Source organism: Cupressus sempervirens, chromosome 6, assembly GCF_028749045.1.
Source record: "Cupressus sempervirens isolate cs-2001-9-10 chromosome 6, ASM2874904v1, whole genome shotgun sequence".
Lineage (NCBI taxonomy): Eukaryota > Viridiplantae > Streptophyta > Pinopsida > Cupressales > Cupressaceae > Cupressus > Cupressus sempervirens.
Window position 1 is genome coordinate 525,025,357 of NC_143123.1, and position 26,131 is coordinate 525,051,487.

A 26,131-nucleotide genomic window follows, 5' to 3' on the forward strand; every position below is an offset into this window, starting at 1 on the left:
AAGGCAGGAACTTTGGCGCTTGCGCCCCTTGTTGTTTTCAGTTTCAAAGATTGACCGTGCTTGACTTGTGTGACTCATTAATGGTAGCAGTCAAGCAAAGGTCTTGGTAAACACTAGCGAAAGGTACTTTGGACAACAAGGTTGGTTGTAGCTTGTTTGTCAACACTCTGCCTTGTAGGATGTTGAGTAGAACTTAAAAATGACATCCTCATCAATATAGCAATGAATGCTAGTGATACCCAGTGCCTTTACATGCCATATAACTGTGACTCAAGATCTTTCTCGGCCCTACAAGAGGTCTATGCAGATCCACCGATGTAGTAGCTCCATATCTAGTTTGTGTATGAACTGATTCCGGATCTAGGTGTCACAGGGACGACTTGGTACCTTAGTTTTAAAGAATTAAAAAATAAAAATTATTCTTTACAATAAGTCCCACCTAACATTGATCTAAGATCTGTCAATGAATTTTTAACTATCGTCATCAAAATATAGAATATGCTAATGGAAAAAGAAGATTTGAACAATTTTGTGGGGATGTCTAGATTGGAATGATTAATATATTATGCTGTAGAAAATATAATCAATTGAAAGATTTGTTTAGTTAATTTTTTTCAAAGCATTTCAATCATATTTGGCTGGATACTTTGCAATAGTTATTGGAAAAGAAATGAGCATTTTTAATCTAAGATATAGAATATTAGCATTTGTTTTTCTTTTGGGTCAATGGGTTTCTTTCATATACCCTGACATGTGAACTTACATCTGTTTTGCCCACAGTCTGGTGTTGTGATTGGCCTATGATGTTCTCTGACATGTGAACCCCTATAGCATAAGAATTTCTGGCTTGAATGGCACATTTTCTATCCCTTCTGATGCCCTTCTTCATATTCTTGAATACCAGCTTCTCCATTCCCCAGTCTCTGCACAGCACAATAGGAATCATCAGATATGAAATCCACATTAGTCATCAGATTCTAATAGTTACACTAGGAGTTTTATAATCCAAAATCCAAATGAAACTGAGGCTATAATAGACATCTTTTTCAAGCTCGACCACTTTTAAAATCAAATCCAGCATGAATTTTGTTCAGCTATACTAAAAGTGGAAGTGGGTTTTCTGACAATCTAAATTGGTGGACATTTTTTCCCATCAGTTATGAAATCCAGATTAGTAATCAGATTCTGATAGTATTCAGAGTTTTATAAGACAAAACCCAAATGAAATTGAGGCTATTATAGACTTCTCTCTCAATCTTGTCCACTTTTAAATTCAAATCCAGCATGAATTTTGTTCAGCTATACTAAAAGTGAAAGTGTGTTTTCTGGCAATCTAAATTGGTTGACATTTGGCGAGTGCCCATGAGGAATTTAAGTTGATTCTGATCTCTTCAGAATGCATAATGTGGATAAAAATGAAATACTAAATTTAAGTCGTCTCTGACTCTTCAGAAAGCACTACGGGGTAAAGATGAGGCACAGACTTTCATTGGTTTGTGGCCTATACAAAATACTTTATCTGGGTAAGAATGATATCCATGCAGAATTTAAACCACTGCACAGATTCCAAACACAGAGAGATCATCCAAATAGAAGTGTTAATGGTATTTGGATCTTGACAAATCTGAGTCATAAAATGCTAAAGATTATTTCTACTAGCAGAAGAAAAACACATCTGTCAAGACATTAATGACTAACAGTATTAGTCGATTCAAGTGGTTGACCTATCACTAAGATAGTAATGATCGCAAACCTCACATCAACAGTAAACCCACCCAAATGTAGGTCAAGCTGTGGACTATGCACGATTGCTTTCAAGGTATCAGGCCTGACCAAACAAATTTGGGTGTAACACTTGTAAATGAAGCCTGGAGAGGAAACACAAATTTTGAATCTTGTCCAGGAGTAGGTGAAGACCCTGAAATTTAGTTTAGAGGTTTTGACTCCAAGCAGGTCCATAATAGTTCCAGATTAGCAACCCCCAACAGAAAACAACTAAAAGTAGACAGCAGGATCTCAATAGTAACCTTACAAGCCCAACAAGCCAGCTCCTACAGGTAAGCCACAACCATCAGACTTAACTACATATTAGCATTGCAATCTATTTCCTTGTGAATAAAAAAACTTATGGTTTCTGGAAAAAATTGTGAACCTCATGTTTGAAAGCTCCTTAGATATTAACTACATTCAGAGTGTCTTCTGAAGTACTCCTGCCCACTACATTCACTTAGTTTAAGAAAGCTCTTGCTCTATGTAATGGAATAGGAAAACCTCATGTTCATTACTGTTGACTGTAAAAACAAAGAAGGGTTGATTCCAGAACCATAACACCATGAAACGGAACTTGTTTATGGAAATCCAAGAACCCGTGTTTTACCCAATTTCAATTCACTTTGACACAAAGCTCAGTAACACAAAATATAATGCAATCAACTAAAGCAAATTACATCCTCAAAAATATTCAATTATTCCCAAAAAGGACTTCCCTCACCCTAACCAAAAGAGGCAAGTTCTCCTAAGTTATGTTCAGTTATTCCCAAAAAAGGACATCCCTCACCCTAACCAAGAGAGAGGTTCTCATAATTTACCTGTACAATGGCCTTGAAACATTGCACTCCAGACAGAGCTTATTGGACATGGATATTGCTCAACGGTGAACTAAGTATGATTCTCAAACTACTAACCACATACCCTATACTCTTCCCCTGAGGAACATAAATAAACTCATCCACATCAAAATAGAATGTCTAGTTTGCCAAGAACTTATATCACTACCATGTTTCAACTTTTGACTGCTTACTGAATGCTTGAATTTCATTTCTATTATTTATCCTAGAAAACAATAAGAAAAAATGTAGTCATCAATAGCAAGTTTCATGTATTTTAAGAATAGATTATTACTCTATTCAGAACAAAATCCAGTATGATTGTAAGCATTCAATTTGTGTGCTTCAATAGCGTAATAAGTGAATTGACATGTTTCTGAAATTTAATACGCATCTGAATTTTCAAAAGGGATAGATTATATTCAATTAGAGAGGGAATTAGACAATCAGGATCATATTAATGTAACAATTCCAGAGCTTCTTGTTGTACTTAATGCTTATACAAAATTGAAGCCTTGATTTGGCAACCGAGGATCCTTTGATTCTCTTCCTTGTATAAAATTCTTATGAATCACTCCAAATTAGGGACATTAATAAGTCCTTGTGTATTTCTTTTCCTATTTGAACTTATTAATCAATTGGCTTGTTAAGATCACTTAATTATGCCCCTTTACATTTCATTTTAACAAAGCACATTGACTTCTGATATTATCATCTTTACTATTGAGCTATGTTGAACAGACAACTAACAATGCCATGAGGGGAATGTTGGAGAACCTAAACAATTAGCAATGCCATGATCAAATATGAAACTGATAGTGATATGATCAAAGCATAATGTGGAGTACACAGAAAAAATTATTGTCAAGTATCATAGAAGTGACACAATGATAGTAAGGAGAACTGGGTATCCATAGTTTTCTTTGTCTCAATCTTTATTCTCAGGATTTTGGCATAATGTTCATTGATCTATTAGATTTTTTAAAGAGAATGGGAGATTCATGGTTGCCGTCATATGTTTTTTCATTATTCTTATTGAGTTTGTCCACTATTTCTGAAGGCATGCTGCAATTATTTTTTATTTTTTGTCCATGTCAATATGTTTCTTTGTAGTTGGATGATTTTGTTATACTGATAAATCATTTCATCATTTGCAGCTTTGGATCTACATTGGTCATTTCAGCACTTATATTGGGAAAAAGATGTACATTGGTCGTTTCAGCACTTACATTGGGAAAAAGACGTAGGAATTTAATAGACCAATGTTTATGATTCTTTTTGTCTGCAGGTTATTTAGGAGCTCTAATCATATTCATGTAGAAATGACATGTGAAGATAATAGAGGAAATTTAAATTCTTTATCACCTTTATTATCTTAGCACATTGCGATAAGAACATCAATGAAATTAAGATTGTGTTGACGTGTTAATGTTTCATTAGATAGTAAATCATTTTAGGTATGGTTTCATTTTGTATAGGAAACTGATGCCCTTTTTCTCCTATACCTTATTTTCTTGACAGAGTTAATAAATTGATGGATGATCCAATCAGCCAAATGAAAATGTTGCAAATAGTGAAGTGCAAAATAAGAGTAAGAATATTGCGAATATTTGCAAATGATGACGCTGAGTTAGAAGATAGACCATGGTACATCTTGACAATTCTTATAAGAATAGGTAGTCCTGTCCACAAATTCATGGAACTTGGAAGATCAAGCATTTTCTCTTAGAATAATGATTTTTGGATATTTTATATTAAGAGGAACTTGAAAGGTCAAGCAATTTTCCTTTCTTAAAATTAGAGATGCCATATTAATGATATAAATATCCCTTTTATAGACAGATTGGTTGTATACTTATGAGGAGGGATTCCACATTTGAAGTGGGAACATTGTGAACTGATAAAATGATCAGTGTAATGTTTGCCATAAATCTTATCAATGGTATTTTTTTTACCCTGTAGTTTTTACTCTACATGCATGCTCATAAAAATTATCACAATTTTCCAATCCCTTTTCAAATGATGAACTTCAATGTACCTCAAAGATGGTAACTGTCATGTTGTTTCAAATGATAATTTTAACTAGTGCTTGCCGTAGATGTTTTTTCTTGAACTAAGTCAGTACATAATAGAAAAAAACTAAATAGAATGACGTTTGTATCTATTAGTGTCTATTAGAGATCACTGTTGCTATTTTCTTATTGGAGTTGGATTGTATGTGCAAATAGAAATTGGTTTTGACGTCTTCGATGGTTGAAAACCCAACTGCCTCCTTGACAATTCAAATGCTAATGTCATCATAAACAATGTTGTTAATTTTCAAAGAATGGGTGGTGCAATTCTGGAGGATGGTGGCTATAAAGAAAATAACATTGATGAATCTCTGAATGCAGTTTTGAAATGTAAATCACTAAGTAGAGCTGACTGCATAGTCCATAATGAAAGTTAGTAGCATGGTCTAGAGATTCATCCTCTTTCCAGTTATGACCTGGAAGCTTCTGGTTTAGTTTTAGAAGCATTTGTTCAAGGATCAATACCATGTTTTTCTTCATTCCACTAGACTGAGAAAGCTATTCAATACACTGTAGCTGGGAGAAATATTATGCAGCTTCAACCATTCAATAGGCAGCAACTTTCGGAATCTACCAAAAAGCATACTATTGTTGATGCTAAAAGGATTCGATATTCTGGTACTGTTTTAAATTGGAGAAAAATACTTGCATGTTCAGGTTATGATAAAGATTCCATTGACTTTTACTCATTGATGTGTTAATTTTTTGTGTTTGAAATTTACAAATTGTTCTGTTATTTCTGTGAATCCATTTCTTTCCAAACAAAGTGTAGTCTTTCTTGGTATAACCGCTAATTCCCCAAGGAGAGATCATTTCAAAATCACAGGGACACATGCTTAGATTCATGTAGCCAAGTTGCATAAGAGTACTGTACATATATGTTCTTTACCTGTATATAAGTACATAAGAATGGAATTTAGGCTAATCAGGTAATCTAGAGGGGTAGCATCAACATTGGGCTGAGCCAAACTTTGCACGAGAATATGCTTTTGATGGATATGTAACTAAATTCTGACAATCCATCAAAAATAGACCCAAGGATGGTTTTTTATGTGTCTTACAGTACACTATTATCATTATTGCTCTGAAAATCTTACATTTCTTGAGTGGAAATTTAATATAAAATTCTGCTATCTTGTTAAAAAGCAATTAATTTCCACTGCAATCTATGAAAGACATTATACTTGAATTTTGTTCTCTCTTATTAGTTCCTAAGTTGTCATGAAGCATATCATGCAAGTTTTATTGAAGATTAGAATTGTGTGAAGGAAGAATACAGTAAACCAAAATCAAGTTCTAGATTTATACATTTCATTAGCCTGAAGATAAATTTTGTAACTCATGAACCTGCAAATAGTTTGAACTCATTGACGTTTGTTCCTATAAAGACACTAACCATTAAAATTTATCTACAATTAAGCCTGTGCACACAAATCTTTTTGCACTGCTTGGTTTACAGGAGGCAATCAGAGGTAAACCAACAGCATTGTTTTATTAAAAGAATGCAGAGCATATTTCCAAAATGAAATTGGTTTAAGAATAAGCCCAAGTGTTCAGTATCGTTATCATATATCTTCAGCTTCCTGTATTATAGCTTATGCATATATTTTCCCTGTTTTGTATGATTCTCTCTCAAAACTATCCTCAATCTTGAAAATGGCCACATATATCAAACCCACGAGAAGGCGATTGCATCCATAATTAGCTATGGTAAAAGTGTAAATTTAAGTGAAGAGAAAATAGTTACAAAAGAAAAAGATATAATTCACAAAATGGATACAATATCCTGCTAGTATTATTTTTATTATTATTTGAGGTGCATTCATGACCTTCTTGTCTTCTATTTTCCAAGTTGCTTGGTTCACATTTGAGGATTGAGAAAATTCAGTGTGTGTTAGACAGCCTAATACTAGCTCATCAACTCCCTGTAAGCTGCTGAAGGGTTTCTTGAAATTGTGTTGGCTTTAGAGACAAAAAAATTTGATGCTTGACAAATATAAGCCATATAGGATGTTATGCAATTGCAGGATTAATGCACTCGCAGAAAAAGGAACTGTATTGCAAAGACCTAAATAAGCGAAAAAAGCTTTCATCAAAAAATCTACCAGTCCTGTAAATGCATAACCAAAGAGCTCTACTATGGTATTTTATTAAGGAAATATCATGCAAAATGCCCTTCAATATCTGGGACAAAACCCTTCTCAATCATTTCATTGTTAACTATATCGTATGTAACATGATTTGGAGCCATACCCTTCTCCAACATTTCATTAAGAAGCTTATTTGCATCTTGCATTCTACCCTTTCTGCATAATCCTTTGACAAGCACATTATATGTTGCTACATTGGGCCATCGCCCTCTTTTCTCCATCCTCTTGCGCATGCAAAAAGCTGCATCTAAATCACCTTCCTCACAGAACCCATTTATTAAAGTATTGTAAGTCACTTGATTAGGAGATAACCTAGTTTCAAACATCTTGTCCAAGAGCTTGATAGCATTTGAGGTTTTGCCTTGTAGGCACAAGGCATTTATCAATACATTGTAAGTAACCACATTAGCTTCAATATTTTTCTCTGACATTTCATCACGAAGTTTGCTAGCCTCTTTCATCATTTTCCTCTTGCATAACCCATTGATAAGAGCATTGTACGTGGAGACATTAGGCAGGATACCCTTTTCAGTCATTATTTGCTGAAGCTGAAAAGCCTCTTGTATTTCCCCATTTCTACAATAGCCATCAATTAGTGTGTTGTAAGTTAAACAGTTTGGGATCAATCTTCTTTCTGCAATTTCAACCATCAGCTCCTTTGCTTTTATCATCTGTCCATTTTTGCAAAGGCCATTAATGAGTGCATTGTACGTAACAATGTTAGGCAGCACACCTTTTTCCCGCATCTCTCTATGCAAGGCAAAAGCATCCTCGATCTTTGCATCATCACATAGTCCACATATTAAAGCATTGTATGTTACTACACCAGCTGAAAGACCCTTCTCCTTCATTTTCTCAAGCATCTTGAATGCAGCAGCCATATTTCCGTCTTTGCAGTATCCATCAATGAGAGTATTGTAAGTAACTTCCGTAGGACATAACCTCTTCTCCAGCATTTCACTCAGAAGCTCATTTGCTTTATACATTTTGCCAACACTGCCTTTCTTGCAGTAACCAGCCATAAGTGTATTATATGAAATAACATTGGGGGAGCAATCCCACAATTGCATGTCTGTAAGTAAATCACTAGCTCTCCGTAGCTTCCCTTCCTGACAGAGCGAATGAATCATTATGTTAAAGGTAATAATATTTGGTGCAATCCTCCTACTAATTAGTGCTTCATAAACCTTCCGTGCCATCTCCCAATGGCTTGATTTCACTAAAGCATTCAGAACAGCATTCCAAGAGAAAATACCTGGTCTCAACCCATACGATTGTGATTTGTTGATAGCCTCCACAGCATATGCGAGCATGTTACTCTCTACATAGACAGATATAAGTAAATTTACAATCACTGGATTAAAAGACCGTTGATTTTGGGTCTTGGCAAGTGCATGGAAGAGTGCAGGAGTTGAATGGTTGTCGTGCCTTACAATGTGGTCTAACTGGATTCTGACATCCTCATATTTTCTGGCTCCAGCTAAAATATGCAATAGGGTACAAGAAGACTCCATAGCATGTTCCGTTCCTTGTTCTCCTGCTGCCCTGTTGAAGTACACTAGGACCAAGTTGGCATCTGCTTTCCATTTAAAAAGGAGTTGCAGAAACACAAAAGGAGTTAAGCCTGATAAAGCCAAATCGAGGTCTTCCCATTGTTGTTTATCAATGAAAGAGCACGCCTTTTTAATAAACTCCTTTGAATGGTAAAAATTTGCAGGCGGGAGGGATCCTTTCGCAGAGGCCGTGGGGTTTTGAGAGTTTGGATTAATGCCGCAGAAACCTCTAACATATACTTGACCTTGAGTAAAAGGGGAAACAGCAAGTGAATGGCTCTGACATTTGAAAGGCAGGAAATTGCACCAAGGCGAGGATTGCTCCGAATAAAGATGAAGAAAATGGTGGTTTTGAATATCTAAACCTAATTTCTGTGTATGAACTGGGTATTGGGTAAGTCTTAAATTTGAATCAAGATGAACAGAATTAGAAGGGGCGAAATTTTGCTGTGAAATTTGCAAATGGTAATCGCGATTGTTCATTTCTACGGAAAATGGAAACAGTTTCTGCAAGCACTCACCCTCTGATTTCTTTTCGCTTCTTGTATTGAAGCGGCTGTTCAAGTCGTCACAGCAATTTATATGTCTGCTAAAGCTGAAGCAGGCTCGTGGACGCTTCCTCAATGCACCCAACTTGCTCTTCCATTCGACCATTAGTTTGAAGACATTCCAGATCTCCAACTTGCTCCTCAATTCGGCCATCTGTTTTTAAGACACTTTAACATGCCTGTGCACAGATCTTTAGTAACGCTGCAGTTCGATGGAAGGGGGTTTCTTTAAAGCTCCTTGGTGGTGGTGTCTTGAGAATATTTTGAAGTAATTGGAGCATTCATGAATTATCCTACTTTTTATATTAATTTTAGGGTATATAGTATATAAATATAAAATTGATAAATGTTTCTATAGGAAATTTATAAACTTTCATATGATTGATAAGTGGTAAACTATTGTTTTTAATGGAGAGGAGGGTTTGTGTGTGGGTTACATTGTATTGTCCCTCTATGTAGTATAAAAATGTTTCAATATTGAAAAAATTCTTCCTACAAATTAATGGCTCTTTGTCTACTCAATAATCTTCTTTCCTCATGTTTTCTTACATATTCTCCAACTTCTCTGGTATGGTTTTCTTAAAATGGCAAAGTTGAGGCATTGTGTGGCTTCGACTAGTGATGGATGTGTGCAAGTCTTATGTATTCACCAACATGCCAATACATGACACTGAATGTGATTTTGCTCTATTCATATCAACCGATGAATTTATTACAGTTAAGTTAGAGTTATATTGCAATTAGTTTGAGATTATTTTTGTCATTTTCATCAATATTCATGGAGTACCTCATTTCCTCACAATGTGCATAGTGAAGTGTTCCATGGAGCATGTTGGTTATATTGTTGATGAGCTCGAGAACCACATATTCTTTGTTATTTCTTCAACTCCTTGTGTTTTTTAAAGATTCATTGAAAATAGATTGTGTTGGTGTAGATGAGGTGAGATTGTCTTTGAACCTCGTTATGACAATTCTCTTATAATTCTTATAATACATTTGTCATTTATGTATCTAATATTATCAATTTTTGAACAAAAATGTGTTTTATTCAACTTCACAATGAGAAATAAAAAGGAAGAGGTGTTATGTCCACCAAAGGTCAACCAAACGAACTAGAAGCAGAAATCACCAAAGGGACCCCCCAAAAGATCTAGTTACATAGTCTTGTCTTCCAAAATTAGTTTATCTAAAGCCTTAGAATCATCAAGGGACAAGATTCTCATTTCATCAACATTCTACCTATCTAAAATCCTCAAAAGCCAAACAACCAACCACTTTGCACCACTCTCCAGGAATATGACAAAAGTACCCATTGTCCATTGAATTGCACAAACTCAATATTGCTTTCTACTAAGGTTGAAGGCTTAGTTGACACCTTCCAACCTTTGCTTGTTTAACACATCCATGGCAATTTGTGAATCTAATTCATAGATAATCTTTTTTCCATCCCAAGAAGCAATTCTCTTGCAAATGCATAAAGAATAGCCAAGGATTCCATCATATTATTGGTATGGTGCCCTTTAAAAATGAACAAAACAAACATAACACCACTAATACTATCTTTGCAAATGCAACATATCATCACATGTCCATGATCCCCCCTCAATGATTTGTCAATATTTACCTTCAAAACTCCTTCAAGAGAAAGACATTGCCTCCACTCACAATGGATCTTCTCTTTGGATTCTTGAATCATTTTACATGCAGAGAAACCCCAATCATTGTCAACAAAAAATAAATTCTTTACAATAGTTATATCACTAGGTATAACTACATTTAATACATTACATCTTGTCAAGACACACTCCTCAATCTTGTAGATGACCTTTCATTACAAAATAGGCCCCAATGATTTCAAATCTTGAAAGATTGTGTGGTTACGTTCTAGTCACATAATAAGAGTAGGATTGATAACCCAAGCAACATAAAGAAAAGAGGTTTTAACTAGAGGCCTACCCAAACTTTCCCAAAACTCAACCAAAGAAGTAGCATTATTATAAGAATGAAACCAACCCACCAGTTCTGCCAAATGTCCCTAGAGTGGGTACATTGAAAGAAGACATAGGCAATACATTCTTTTCTAGCATTATATAAAATACAAAGGGACCTTGAAAGCCCTTGTTACTCAAAATTTCCCATGTAAGGCATTTGGTTTAAACAACCAACCATAAAAAAAAGTTACGCTTGGGCCACAAATAATAGTTCCACACTTGTTTCGACCAAGGAATGCTAAGCCTTCCATAAAACTAATTGTCTATCTCTATATAACTCAAGTTAACATGAAATTTTCCCTTGAAATCAATACCTAAGGTTGGAATATCTCTCCCCTTAAGGGAATTACATGTTTTACTTGCCAAAACTCTAGTTATCTAGTTATCTCTTGATGATCTTCTCCAAATTTTGGAGGCCACTTCTAAACTTATCCTTTCAATAGTTTGCCTCAACCCAACCCATCACCTAGACAACTTTAAATTCCTCCACCTTACTCCAACCAACATTAATCAAATAGTTACAAAGAGAGTACAAGTGAGGAAACGTGGACAAAATAGGGGTAACCATCTTAAGATAGTTGAATAACTGAGAGATGGTGGTGTAGGGTTGAGTCATTTATTCCCTCACACTTATAAAAATATCTTTTGTTAGTAAATTCATAAACAATTGCAATCACCGAAAAATGGGCGAGTCAAATTGAAGGTCCTAAATCATCAAATTAATCAAAATTGCCATAATCAAATCGAGTATTTTAATTATATTAGTATCATCAATCAAATTTACTTGCATAATTCATCAAAAAATAGTTAATCAAATAATTAGACATCAAATCTTAATCAAAATGATCTATTCATTAATTAATACTCTAAGCCCCATTAATTAAATCAAGACAATCAAATTCCATGATTAGAGTTATTAATCAAAACAAATAAGTTGAATCTCCCAAATTCCAACTGAACCATTATCGTGGTTCCACAACACACACCCCATCTTCGATATTGCAAATGGGGACCCCCCTTCTTTTGTTTTCCTTGCATCCTTTGTCTTCTAGACTTGTCAAATTACAATCTCTTCTATGGGGACTCGATGGTCATGTTGGAAACTATAATTGGAACCATTGTTATGTTGTCATTAATGTTAAACCTTACTAGTAAGACATTTGCAAATAGTGTAGAGTGCCATATCTTTTGATTGATGAAGAAGATTTGAAAAGAGAGATAACAAGATGAACTAGTAAATTTGTCGAGTAAAGAGGAGTAAGTATGATGGAATTACAATGGGCACTTGATCGGTTAGTATTTGACAAGATAATGTATTGTTTGATCATTATATTAAGCAAAGAAGAAAGTTGAGTTGAATTCTAGAGGAGATTATTGATGAAAAACAAGAAGTTGAGTAAAATGCTAAGCTTGATTGAGTGATAGTTTACCGGGTCAATGAAGCAAAAGATTAAGGAACTTAAGAGATAGCCGAGCAAAACAATATTAGCTGAGCAATGATAATGGCTGAGAGAAATAAAGAGAAAATTGTAATTGTGACCGAGTGCAGAGTAGGCTAAGCGAGCAAGTATAAGTTGAATGAGACAGAACAATAGAGACCAAGCTACCTAGTGATGACTGAGCTAAAGAACATAGTGGTGACCGAGTGTCAAAATTATATCAATTTATGAAAGAATGAAGATTTGAGGTCGACACAGTTGAATTTACGAATTGATCAAAATGTGTAAACGATAAGGATTGATGAATTCACGTATTTAATGCATGAATTGAGATTGTTGAGAAGTCTAAGGTGAATATTTAATGATATTTTTCTAGAAGTTTCAAGAAAGAAGGACTAAACAATGGACATATTCAATGAATCTAATCAAACCCTTAGATCTATGGTGATGTTTAAGTAGAAAAAGATTAAAGCTACCTATTTAAGGACGCACAAGAGATGTTTTATGGTTGTTGATTGGAAAAATTATGAAGAACCTGTAAAAAACAAAGTTGTAGAGGAAAAGTAAGAAGTTGGTGAAGAGTAATTACTTGAAGGGTTGCCAAGCAGATCAAGGATGGAGTATGTGATGAAGTCTAGTCAATGAACCAGGAATGAGTCGAATGGAGATCTGAATCTGCAAAGTGAGCAGATATTTTATCAAATCAAACCTAGTTGTTACTTTCTAACCACTCTATCAACAAAAATCCTTTTATCAAGGTTGACCTAACAGTCATATTGCAAATTCTTTAATCAAGGTGATATTCTAATGGAACAATCTAAAGACCTCTAACAAGGCTACTCCTAACATGGTAATTAAATCCTTTAACAAGGTCACACCTAATAGTGTGTTTTGTAACCTTTAACATGGTTGGCTCTTAACCAAGCTCACTTTAGAAGAGTGAAAAGCAGTAACATGTTACTTGGTGGTTTTGCCCAAATTGGGTTTCCATGTTAAATCATGGTGTTATATTTGTGTGAATGTTGTTTGTATGTTGCGTGCTATTTATTGTTATATATTTTTGTTGTTCAACATATGCTAAATAGGGAGTTAGTGATGAGATGAATAAGTTGGATTACTTATGAGTTGTTGTTTTGGCTGAGTGAATTTATGAGATTTTTTAAGATGTTTGAAATTGTTGAAATTTGGATGGGTACATTTAGACTTGAGGATAACTTATTCAACCTCCGTCCCCTTTTAGTTATTTTATCATTCTAACAATTGGTACCAGAGCATTTGTGAGGAAATTTTGAAGGGACTTAAGCTAAGGATCAAGATGTACAAGAGAGAGGTACCCAAGTTGAACAAAGAGAACTTCCCAGCATGACAATTCTTGATGAGATTGCTTGGAGTTGGAGATACTACTTGGACAATGAATACATTGAAGTACCTAGACCCATGATAATTGAGAAAATCAAAGAGAAGAAGGGGCACAATCAAATGATGATAGATCTGGCATCTTCTCTGAGTTATGTTAAGTTTAATGATGTGAAGGATTGCACTAATGGAAAGAAAATATGAGATAAGATAACACAAATTCATGGGGGATACAAAAATGTGTTAAGGGATAAAGCAAAAATTTTGGGAGGCAAGTTTGATGACATGAGAATGAAAGAAGGAGAGACTATTGCACAATATTATGGTCAAATAAAAGAGGCAGTGAATGCAATTAGAGGTGATGGAGAAGACATATCTAATGAGATTGTGATCAACAAGGTATTGAGGACTTTACTTCCTATCTATGCAACCAGAGTATCTACAATACAAGAACTGAGATGTACACCTAATAATAATCTGACCTTGGATAGTCTAATTGGTAGACTCACTGTATTTAAATCGTCAAATTTTGATAACTATGCACCTTTTAGTGTTGAATGTGATTTCAAGTCTCAACTAACCCTTGATGGATCCAAAGAAGAAAAGTTAAAAGAGTAAACCTGTGGATAGTGATAGTGAATTAGATAATGATCTTGATGATCTAGAAGCATTATTGGCAAGAAGGATATGAAGAGGAAAAGGAAAATACAAAGGTAAACTTCCTATAATCTATTTTACATGTAACAAAGTTGGTCATATTACTACAAGATGTCCTAGTAGAGATGAGAAGGAGGAAAGGAAAGTCATAAAATATCAAGGAAGGAGAGACAAAAAAGGCAACCAAGGTAATAGGGACTACAAGGGAAAAGGTAAGAAATCTTGTTACATTGTTGTAGAAGATGATTATAATAGTGATTTTGATGGACATGATGGAGAAGTTGTTTATGTTGCAATAAACAATGAACCCAATGAAGATGAAAAGTTTGAGAAAACTACTTTAATCTCATATGTGAGTAAGAATGATAAATGAATAATTGATAGTGGTTTCTCACATCATATGACTGGTGATATAAGTAAGTTTGAAAATATATAACATTATAATGGTAGTTGTGCTAAGTTTGGAAATGATGCACCATGTTATGTGAAAGTTAAAAGATCAATTATATTGAATGACAAGATCACATGTGACAATGCATATTGGGTTGATGGATTGAAATATAACTTGTTGAGCGTGGCATAGTTGAACAGTTGAGGATACTGAGTTGAATTCCAAAACAAGAAAGAAAAAATCTATGATGCTATTGGTGAACTAATTGGAAGTGGCAAGAAAACAAGACGCAACTTGTTCTATCTAGACCTATCTAAAGATACATGTCTTTTTACACAATTTGAAGATGTTTGGTTGTGACATAAGAGGCTATGTCATGTGAATTTTGATAATTTGGTAAGAATTAGTAATATAGAAAGAGTAAGAGGATTAAAAAGATTGAGAAATCCTGGTAAAGTGATTTACAAACAATGTCAATTGAGAAAAATGACAAAGTCTAGTTTCGAGAGAAGAACCTATTCTTCTGATGGTATTTTAGAGTTAGTTCATACTGATTTATGTGGTCCTATTGGAGTGAAAATTTATTATGATGACAAGTAATTTATTCTATTTGTTGATGCTTTCTCCAAAATGATGACTATGATGTTTTTTAAAGAAAAATATGATGCTTTTCAAATGTTTAAGTGGTATTTGGATAGAGTTGAAAAGGAGATAGGTGAGAGTTTAAAATGTTTGAGATTAAATAGAGGAGGTGAATTCATATTTGAGGAGTTTAATAAGTTCTATGATGACAAAGGAATCAAAAGAAAAATGTCAGCACCAAGGACTCCACCACAAAATGGGATAGCTGAAAGAAGAAATAAATCAATCATGGATTGTGCAAGAACACTGATGATGGAAAATAAATTTTCTCAAAAAAAATTGAAAGAAGAGGTAAGTATTTCTACCTATACATTGAACCACGTTCAAGTCAATAAAGGTACAAACAAAACCCCTTTTGAACTATGGTATGGTTATGCACCTAATGCCAAATATTTCAATGTTTTTGGAAGCAAGTGTTGCATATTGAAAGATGCAAGGAAAGGAAAACTTGATGCAAAGAGTGGTGAAGGTATATTCTTAGGATACTCCACTAAAAGAAACGGATACAAGTGTTAGAATTCTAGCACTAACAAAATTGTGGAAAGTGCACATGTTAGACTTGATGAATTTGTAGAAAAGAATGAAGAAGAATGTAAGAAGGAACCTGAATATTATAGAAAATTTGTATACATCTATGAAGGAGAACCTAGTACCTTACTTGAACCTGAGAAGGAGACTATCAAGCATCAATAGATTAGAACTATTGAGCATCAGCAGACAAGCTCTTCCAAGTCTTAAAAAGATGTTGAGCATTAGTTGTAGGAGCTAAGTCACAGAGAGAGGATACCAAACACCAGACAAAGGAAGTCAAGTTACACTAGGAGGTACCTAGTTAGGATGAACAAGTTGGACCAAGTGAATTACCACAAGGAGAAAGAAGATTTGAACCTATTTTAGAAAAGTACTTGAGAAGACACCATACACTAGATCCAATCATTGGAGACAAATTTAGGAGTCATGAGAAGAAGAAAAATTAAAGAATGATACATGTTTACTATGTGAGTTTGAGCAAAGAACAATTAAAGATGCATTAGAGAATGAAGATTGGATTAAATAAATGTATGAGGAGATTGATAGAATAGAGAATAACAAGGCATGGACATTGGTACTAATGCCAAAGGACAAGAATGTGATTGGAACCAAGTGGGCATTAAAAAAACAAGCTAAATGAGAAAGGTGAAGCCACAAGGAAGAAAGCAAGATTAGTTTGTAAGGGATATACATAAGAGGAAGGAATTGACTATGGTGACACATTTGACCCATTTTCAAGGTTGGAAGGAGTAGGAACATTACTTGCATATGTTTCTTACAAAAGATTCAAGGTATATTAAATAGATTTCAAATCTGTATTTCTAAATGGAACTTTGGAAGAAGTCTACATTGAACAACGTGAAGGATTTGTTGACCCTAGCAAGAAGGGCATGGTATGTAAGTTAGAAAAATTATTGTATGGTTTGAAACAAGCTCCTAGGGCATGGTATGAGAAGTTACATACATATTTGCTAAAAAATGGTTTTGCAAGAACTAATGACAATAACAATCTGTACTTGAAAAGTGAATATGAGAATAAGATATTGCTAGCTAAGATATTTTTTCATGATATCGTATTTGGAGAACATGAGATATTGTGCAACTCATTTGCTAATGAGATGAAGAATGAATTTGAGATGTCAATGTTAGGAGAGATTAAATTATTTCCTAGTTTGCAAGTATGTTAAATAAAAGGAGGTAGATACATTACACAATCAAAGTGTATCAAGGATATTTTGAAGAATTTTGGAAGGGAAGATTGTAGACCAATTAGAACACCTATGGCAACTGGACATAAACTTTCAAAGAATGATGATTCTGCTTAAGTGAGTCAGACATTGTATAGGTTAATGATTGGAAAACTGCAACATGTTGTTCATAGCAGACCTGAAATTGCATTAGCTATTGGTATTGTTGTAATATTTTATGCTAATTGTAAGGAGAATCACCCAATGGATGTGAAAACGGATATTGACATATCTGAAAGTTATACAAGACTATGGCTTATGGTATAAGAAAATGATAAGTTTGAGCTAAAAGTTTACACAGATGTTGATTGGGCTAGAAAATTTGATGACATAAAAAGTACAAGTAGAGGCACTTTCTTTCTATGAAAGAGATTGATTTCATGGACAAGTCGGAAGAAAAACTATAATTCTCAATCCATAGCAAAAGCTAAATATGTTGTACCAACAATTAATTTTTCAAACATTGTGTGGATCAAACAATTATTGGAAGGCATGAAGGAAGAGATTATAGAACCTATGGTGATATATTATGAAAACACAAGTGTTATAAACATATCAAAGAATCATGTGATGTTCACAAAGACCAAGCACATTGTAATTAACTATAATTACTTGAGGGAACTAGTGCAAGACAAAGAAGTAAGATTGGGATATGTGAACACAAAGAAACATATAGTTCATATATTCAATAAGGCACTACCTAAGGATGCATGTGTATATCTAAGAGGTAAGCTAGGGGTTGGTCCCCTATTTGAAGAAAATCGGGAAGAGATGTAGTATTGCATCAATTTTTATGATAAAAATATCTTACAAATTGATGTACGAGTTCACACTTTTATGAGCTTCCTAAATGTGTGAAAAATATGTGAAAAAGAAGGACAAAAGTATGAGTTGAGAAGGTTGCAAGTAGGCAGATGGTGATGATAAAGGGAGTGATATTTCAAAAATTAGAAAGTGACAAATAGAGGATGATGTGTGCATGATGTGTACAGTGGATGATGTCTTTGGCATTGTTTTCAAAGAGGGAGAAGTATGAAAATTATCATCCAATATCAATACCATCCAATATCAAAAAGAAGAATATGAATGTAATATTTGAAGATTTGTAAGGGAGGAGTATGTCAAGTTACATGGAGAGATGTTAAAGAGGGAGTTAATACAATTGGTATCATAGAGGGAGAAGTGTAAACAAGCAATAAAGAGAGCATATATGAGATTGCATGAATGAGAATCAGAATTAAACTAAAGATATTACTGAAGATCTAATATAGATCATAGAGGGAGCTAACAATGAAAATCAAGAGAATACTTTTGTATTTTCCTGGTAACTAAATGTGTTTTCATCAATAGAGGGAGATTATTGGAAACTACAATTGGAATAATTTTTATGTTTTCATCGATGTCAAACCTTACTGGTAAGATATTTGCTAACAATGTAGAGTGCTATATATTTTTATTGATGAAGAGGATTTGAAAAGAGAGATAATAAGATGAAGTAATAATGTTATTGAGTAAAGAGGAGTAAGTATGATGTATTTACAATAAGCACTTGATCTGTTAGTATTTGACAAGATAATGTATTGTTTGATCATTATATTAAGAAAAGAAGAAAGTTGAGTTGAAGTCTAGAGGAGATTCTTGATGAAAGACAAGATGTTGAGTAAAACGCTAAGCTTGACCAAGTTAAAATTTACTAGGTCAATAAAGTAGAAGATTAAGAAACTTAAGAGATAGTTGAGCAAAACAATATTAGTCAAGAAATGGTAATGGTCGAGCAATGGTAATGGCTGAGCAAAACGAAGAGAAAACTATAGTAGTGATCGAGCACAAAGTAGGCCGAGTGAGAAAGTGTAAGCTAAGTGAAACACAGTAGTAGAGACTAAGCTACCCAGTGATGACCGAGCTAAAGAACATAGTGATGACTGAGTGACAACATTTTATCAGTTTGTGAAATAATTAAGATTTTTGGCTAACATAATTGAATTTATGAATTGGTCAAAACACATAAATGATAAGGATTGATGAGATGGTGTATTTAATGCATGAATTGAGTTTGTTAAGAAATTTGAGGTGAAGTAAGAAGGACTAAATGATGGACAAATTCAATGAATTTGATCAAACCCTAATATCTACAATGATGTTTAAGCGAAAAAAAGATCAAAAATACCTATTTAAGGAGGCACAAGATATTTTTTATGGTTTTTGATTGGCAAATTTGTGAAGAACATGTGAAGAAAAAATTTGTAGAGGAAAAGTAAGAAGTTCTTGAAGAGTGATTTCTTGAAGGGTTGCTAAGAAAATCAGAGATGGAGTATGTGATGAAGTCTAGGCATGAACCATGAATGAGCCGAATAGAGATCTTAATTTGCAAAGTGAGATGTCTTTTATTAGATCAAACCTAGATGTTACATTGTGGCAGTAAAATCATTTAATCAAGGTTGACCTAATAGTCATATTGTAAATCCTTTAATCAAGGTGACATTCTAATCAAATGATCTAAATACCTCTAACAAGGTCACTCCTAATAGGGTGATTAAATCCTTTAATAGAGTCACACCTAACAGTGTGTTTTGTAACCTTTAATAGGGTTGGCTCTTAATTGAGCTCACTTTAGAAAAGTGAAAAGTGGTAGCATATTACTTGGTGGTTTTTCCCAAATTGGGTTTTCATGTTAAATCTTGGTGTTATACTTGTATGAATGTTAATTTTATGTTGCATGTTATTTATTGTTATATATTTATATTATTTGACATATGGTAAAGAGAGCATTAGTGATGAGATGAATAAGTTGGATTACTGATGAGTTGTTACTTTGGCCGAGTGAACTTATGAGATTATTTAAGATGTTTGAAGCTATCAAAGGTAAATCTGGACCTAAGGATAATTGATCCCCTCCTAAGTTATTCTATCATTCTAATAGGTCATGAAGCTCTAGGTCACGTCTAGTAGGTTTCATGATCAACACTTTTGGTTTATTTCCATTTCTTTCTAAGTATTTTTTGCATGTGTTGAGCTAAGAACTTGCACATCTCTGCAACTACAAAGGTCCATTCATTTTTTAGTTTATGTCCAAAGTCTACTATGCAATGTTGCACAATTGTAGACTTGTGTAAGTGTGTAGGTCTATTGGGTAGTCAATAGACTTTTTGGTTTCCTTAAGCACATTAGTGTAAATCTAGGGGGTACATTTCCCAATGTTGATGTTGTCCCTCCTAAAAGGGGTGTTGAGGACTTCATTTGTTTATCCTTTTCTTGCTACCATCACAATTGTGCATCTCTGAGATTTGAGCCTTCATTCTACAGGTTTTATTTGTGCATAGGTGTGCATATATTTTTTCATTCCCCCATGTGCCTCTTCCCCTTTTTTGTTCTTTGCCATGGCTTTTTTCTATCTGCACACAATTGCATCTGTGCAAGTGCAATGCTTGTGCATACTCCCTTGTTGTCACCTCTTATGTTTTACTTTCCCAATCATTAACACATTGCACTTCTCATAGCTATGTACTTGTGTAGCTCTTTGGGTTTGTGAGGTCATCCAATCAACTTGTTTTGATCAGTATCTTGAGGCTATGAACCCTATGTCCTTTTTTGCACATCTTTACAATTTGTATACTTATACAAGTGTGATGTTTTTTGTTCTATAGTGCATCTATGTACTTGCATAGGTCCACATGTGTGTAAGGTGAAAAGCTAGGGATTTCCCTTCTATCAAGTTTTTGAGTCCTCTCGCCTTTCTAGTCTATTTGTTCATGTCTTTTCTAGCTATTTCTAGGAATGACCTTATAGCTATGGTATTGACAAGATATTTTTCTTACACACAATAAATGGCATCTTCATTAGTATCTCAAGAAAAGGTTGCATCTCCTAGGCTCGTACAATACAAGTTCAAGGGGTTCCCTCTAAGTCCAAATTCATGGACCTACACATAGGATCAAAGACACAGAGTTGGGAAAAATTGACAAGAACCATTCCTTGGGTATCTACAACAGGCCTTGGGAGAGATCAAAAATGTTATCTTTGGTGGTGATGGTAGGCTTGGTTAAAACTACCTCAAATCCTACTTTGATCCAGTCCTCTAATCTGGTCATGACATTGGCTAACCTCTATGTGTCTGATAAGAGAGTGGTGAAAAGTGTGACTAGGGAGATAGTACTCGATATTTGACCTAACAATATTTAGAAAGTGTTATACCTCCCCATCTCAGATGAATACTATGCTATCTCCTTCAAGAGTTCCTAGAGGTGGTACAAGGACAATCAAGAAGCTACATATGAGTTGGTACAAAAGAAATATTCGATCACCTCAACCCCACATGGTAGAGATGGTAGGGTGGATCCTAGTAGAAGGTATATGGTAGATGATATTGGATACTATGTTATATTATTGAGTATTTTTATAAATAGGCAATACTGAGTGGGATGAATCAATATTCCACAAATAAATGTGTGCCCAAGTATGGATATCAATTAAGAACCTTAAATTTGCATAAATGAGTGTATTGAAAAATAATACCATACACAACATAAGGAAACTCATAACACCATAGTTTATTGAATAGGGAAACCCTAGTCAAAGTAAAAACCTAGTGAGGATGGTACTAAGAAAATAATCCACTAATCAAATGTGTCTTTTGAAAGAGATTGACCATGTTAGGAGTCTATTACATGCATATATTGCTTTTTTCCTTATTACAGGGATATGCCTTGTTAGAAGCCTCAACCTTGTTAGGAGTTGTGAAATTACAATATAAATGGGTGACCTCACTACTAATACAAACTTATATAGCTTTACAAAAAGTATAGATGAGTACCAAAACCTTGATTATGTCAATATCTTCAATATCTGATTAGTCTCTTGTAATTCCTTGCATCAAAACATTCATAAAATTGACCTTCTCTACTTTAACCATAAAATTCACATGTATACATTACTAACAAAGTGCTCATATAACAATGATATAATTACAATATAACTACACACTTTGCCAATCAAAAGATTCTCTCCTTTATTCAAGATTCTTTAAATTGTCAATCTTGATCTTCTTCACACATTTTTTAAACTCAAAACTAAGATATTGTTGGAAATGGAAAGGAGTAACTAAGAGGGGAGGGGTGAATTAGTTACCACAAAAACAAATCTAAAATTCCCTTTAAGATGTCAACACAATATAAAACCAATAACTTGTTCTAACGCAGTTAACATTGAATATTTTGTTGTAACTTGGTTAACACTGAATATATTACTATCACTTAGTTAGCACTGAACATGCAGATCTTAAGATATTTAGATGTGATTAACCTTACTTAACATACTTGGAGAAACATAAATCAAATAACATGAACAAAAGAGACACCAAGATTTAACATGGAAACTAATTTGGGGAAACCATCAATTACAACTAGTTACCATTTTTCACTCTTCTGAAGTGAGGCCCATTAGGAGCCAACCCTTTTAAAGGTTACACAACACACTGTTAGTGTGACCCTATTAGAGGATCTAATTCACCCTATTAGGAGTGGCCTTATTAGAGGTCTTCAGACACTTCAATCTAGAAATGCCACCTTGTTAGAGGATTTGGAAAATAGCTGTTAGAGGATTTGGAAAATAGCTATTAGGCTAACTCTATTAGGATATTTGATTTATTGCTCAAATTATTAGAGAGTAACAATGACTTGACCTAATTGCTAATGCAACTACCTTTGCTGATTTAAGATCTATGTTCTAGCTTGAATACTTGATCCTCTTTGATCAAAATGTTCTTTGCAGCTTGGTTAGCTTGGATACTCTAATATCCTTCCAATTTGCTTCCTTAATTTATCTTCTTTTGTCCCATGCTTCACACTCTTCACTCTTCAACTTGACCTTATATTTATATGAATAATCTTGTCAAGCCATCTTGAATATACTTTTAATCAAACAATTTTCATCCCTTGAGTTGGCTAGCATTAACTAATAAATCTATCAGACTCAATATGTTGTCAGTCAGATAATATAGAATTGATTACTCAATCAACTTAGAGAAACTCTTCGTTAACCAACCCAACTTAGTCAATATTGATTCTAAACCAAATTTCCTTTGGTAACCAAGTGAACTTGGTCAACACAAGATCCATGCCAACTTTCCTTTGGTAACTGAGTGAACTTAGTTAACATGGGATATTCCTTCGATGCTTGAGTGAGATCAGTAAGAACTAACTCTAAACTTGGTTATAACTGGAACACTCGATATACACAGGAAACTATCTTCAATGCCTAAGTGAGCTTGATAATCACTAACTTTCTTGGTAAGGCTTTCCATTTTGTGTAACATCAAAGACAACATACAATTGCATAATTATTTTCAACAATCTCCCTCTTTGGCATTGATGGCAACACAATTAGAGAAAAATAGAAATAAGGATAGTATCCTTACTTTCATTCTAATTCTCATCAATGAGAATTCCATCTATCAGTGAGAACTCCCTCTAACATCAATCTCTTCCTCTAGAATGATTCTTTGATTTTTCTGACTACGATTTCTCCCTCTGACAACAAACTTTCCTTCTTTCTAATAAAAATTTCTCTGATATGACAACAAATTTTCCCTCTTTGACATCTCATGCCATAAACAACAACCAATGTGTTTTTCATGTACTTGAGTACTGCTTCATATGTAATCTACTCTGACAATATTGCATCAACTTGTTTGATCTTCAAAGTGCTTGATTGATGCATCACTAAAATCTGATTAGTGAGCTTCAGATAGGGGAATGACCCCTAGCTTACCTCTTAGATACAAAAATGCATCCTTAGGTAATGGCTTGGTGAATATATTTGCTATTTGTTCTTTTGTATTCACATATTCCAATCTCACCTCCTTTTCTTGCACTAATTCTCTCAGAAAATAATATTTTATTACAATTTAGTCTTGGTATGCATCACAAGATTCTTGGAAATGTTAATTGCACTAGAGTTATCATAGAAGATAACTATTGGATCCTTGATTTATTCCTTCATAATTGATAATAGTTTCTTGAACCAAATGATGTTGGAATAATTAACTATTGCTGCAACATATTCTACATTTATTGTAGACTGAGAGATGCAATCTTGTTTCTTGCTTGTCTAAGACACTAGTGTCTTTCCAAGAAAGAATGCTCCACCACTAGTTCTTTTCTTGTCATCAATATTTCCTATCCAATACACATTAGTGAAGGCTTTCAATTCAAATTTTCCTCCTTTCTTATACCACAAACCATAATCTTCAGTACCTTTTAGATACCTCATGAATTTTTTTATTGCCATCATATGATTTTCCTTAGGATTAGTAGAGAATCTTGCCACCATACCAACTGCTAATGCAATATCAGGTCTTGTGTGTACCACATACTGAAGTTTCCCAATCATTGATCTGTATGTAATCTAATCTACCTCTTTGGAATCATCATTTTTGGAAAGCTTATGTCTAGTAGGCATAGGTATTCCAACTAGTTTGGAGTCTTCCATTCCAAATTTCTTCAATATCTCCTTGATGTACTTTGATTGAGTAATGTAGATACCATCTTTCTTTTATTGACTTTGCAAGCCAAAAAAGAATTTAATCTCTCCAAACATTAATATTTCAAATTTTTTACTCATTTCCTCAGAAAAAGATTTGTATAAATCATCACATCTAGTGAATAATGTATCATCTACAAAGATTTATGCCAACACTATCTTCTTATCTAGTGCTTCCTTGATGTATAGGCTACTGTTGTCATTTATCCTTTGAAAACCAATCTTTACTAGATGATTGTGCAATCTTTCATACTAGGCTCTAGGGGCTTATTTGAGACCATATAAAGGTTCGTGTAGTCTACAAACCATATCCCTTTTATTAGGATCTATGAAACCTTCAGGTTTCTCATTATAGACTTCTTCTTCTCGGATTCCATTCAAGAATGCTAACTTCACATCCATCTGATATACTTTGAATCCTTTATGAGAAACATAAGCAAGTAGTGTTCGTACACCTTCTAGTCTTACAACAAGAGCAATAGTCTCTCCATAATCAATACCTTCTTCTTGAGCATAACCTTTGCAAACTAACGTTTCTTTGTTCCTTGAAACTTCTCCATTCTCATTCAACTTATATTTGAATACCCATTTTATGCCAATTACATTTTTTTCCTTGGGTCTAAGAACAAGAGTCCTAGTTTTGTTCCTTTCAATTTGATCAGTCTCTTCATTCATTTCCTCAATCTAGCTTTCATTTTCTAATGCATCTTTAACAATTCTAGGTTCAATTTCAATAACCAAACATGTACCTTTTAATTTTTTCCTTGTCATTGTGCCTTTTGACTAATCTCCAATAATTTTCTTGGGTGCATGATTCCTTCCAAGGTATCTAGCAACTACAAGTACCTTCTTTCTAAATTCACTTAGTTCAACATGCTCAAAATGATCTTCTGAATCATGCTCGAGTCCCATTGTCTATGACTTGGGTCCTTCAAACTATGACTTAGTTTCCTCTTGCTAAAAATTGGGTCCTTCTGACTGTGACTTGGGTCTTTTAGACTATGACTCAGGTTGCAATAGCTGCAACTCAGGTTGAACTGGAGATTTAGAGGACTCAGATGATGAAGGTTGCTAATTTCCAATTTCATTTGCTTGAATCTCAGGTAAAGTACCAAGTTCATAGTAGAAAAAGTTTCTACAGTTTTTAGGTTCTTTTATGTTTTGTTCTTTACTCTTTTCTGCAAACTCGTCAATTTTCACATGTGTACTTTCTATGACTTAAGAGTAGAATGATTTAGACATTTATATGCTTTTCTCTTGTTGGAGTATCCAGAGAATATTCCTTCATTACTTTTCACATCAAAATTTCCTTTCCTTGATTCTTTCAAGATGTAACATTTTCTTCCAAATATTTTGAAATAACAGACATTAGGTTTATAGCCATACCATAATTCATAAGGTGTTTGATCTGA

At 34.1% G+C, this 26,131-nt stretch overlaps 1 protein-coding gene across 2 annotated transcripts; it reads right to left on the reverse strand.

The window, feature by feature from the left end:
- Positions 1 to 544: 544 nt before the first annotated feature.
- LOC149553330 (Pentatricopeptide repeat (PPR-like) superfamily protein) lies at positions 545 to 9,188 on the reverse strand. 2 transcript variants are annotated; one of them, XM_089788789.1, is made up of 2 exons: positions 6,932 to 9,188; positions 545 to 923 (listed from the first exon to the last, which is right to left on the reverse strand). In XM_089788789.1, exons 1-2 carry the CDS (start codon positions 9,081 to 9,083, stop codon positions 886 to 888), a joined length of 2,190 nt encoding a protein of 729 aa, XP_089644915.1. In that variant the 5' UTR covers positions 9,084 to 9,188; the 3' UTR covers positions 545 to 885. The 2 variants fall into 2 exon arrangements, with proteins under 2 accessions (XP_089644915.1, XP_089644914.1); XM_089788788.1 differs by lacking the exon at positions 545 to 923 and having other exon boundaries at positions 6,796 to 9,188.
- Between the last annotated feature and the right edge of the window lie 16,943 nt (positions 9,189 to 26,131).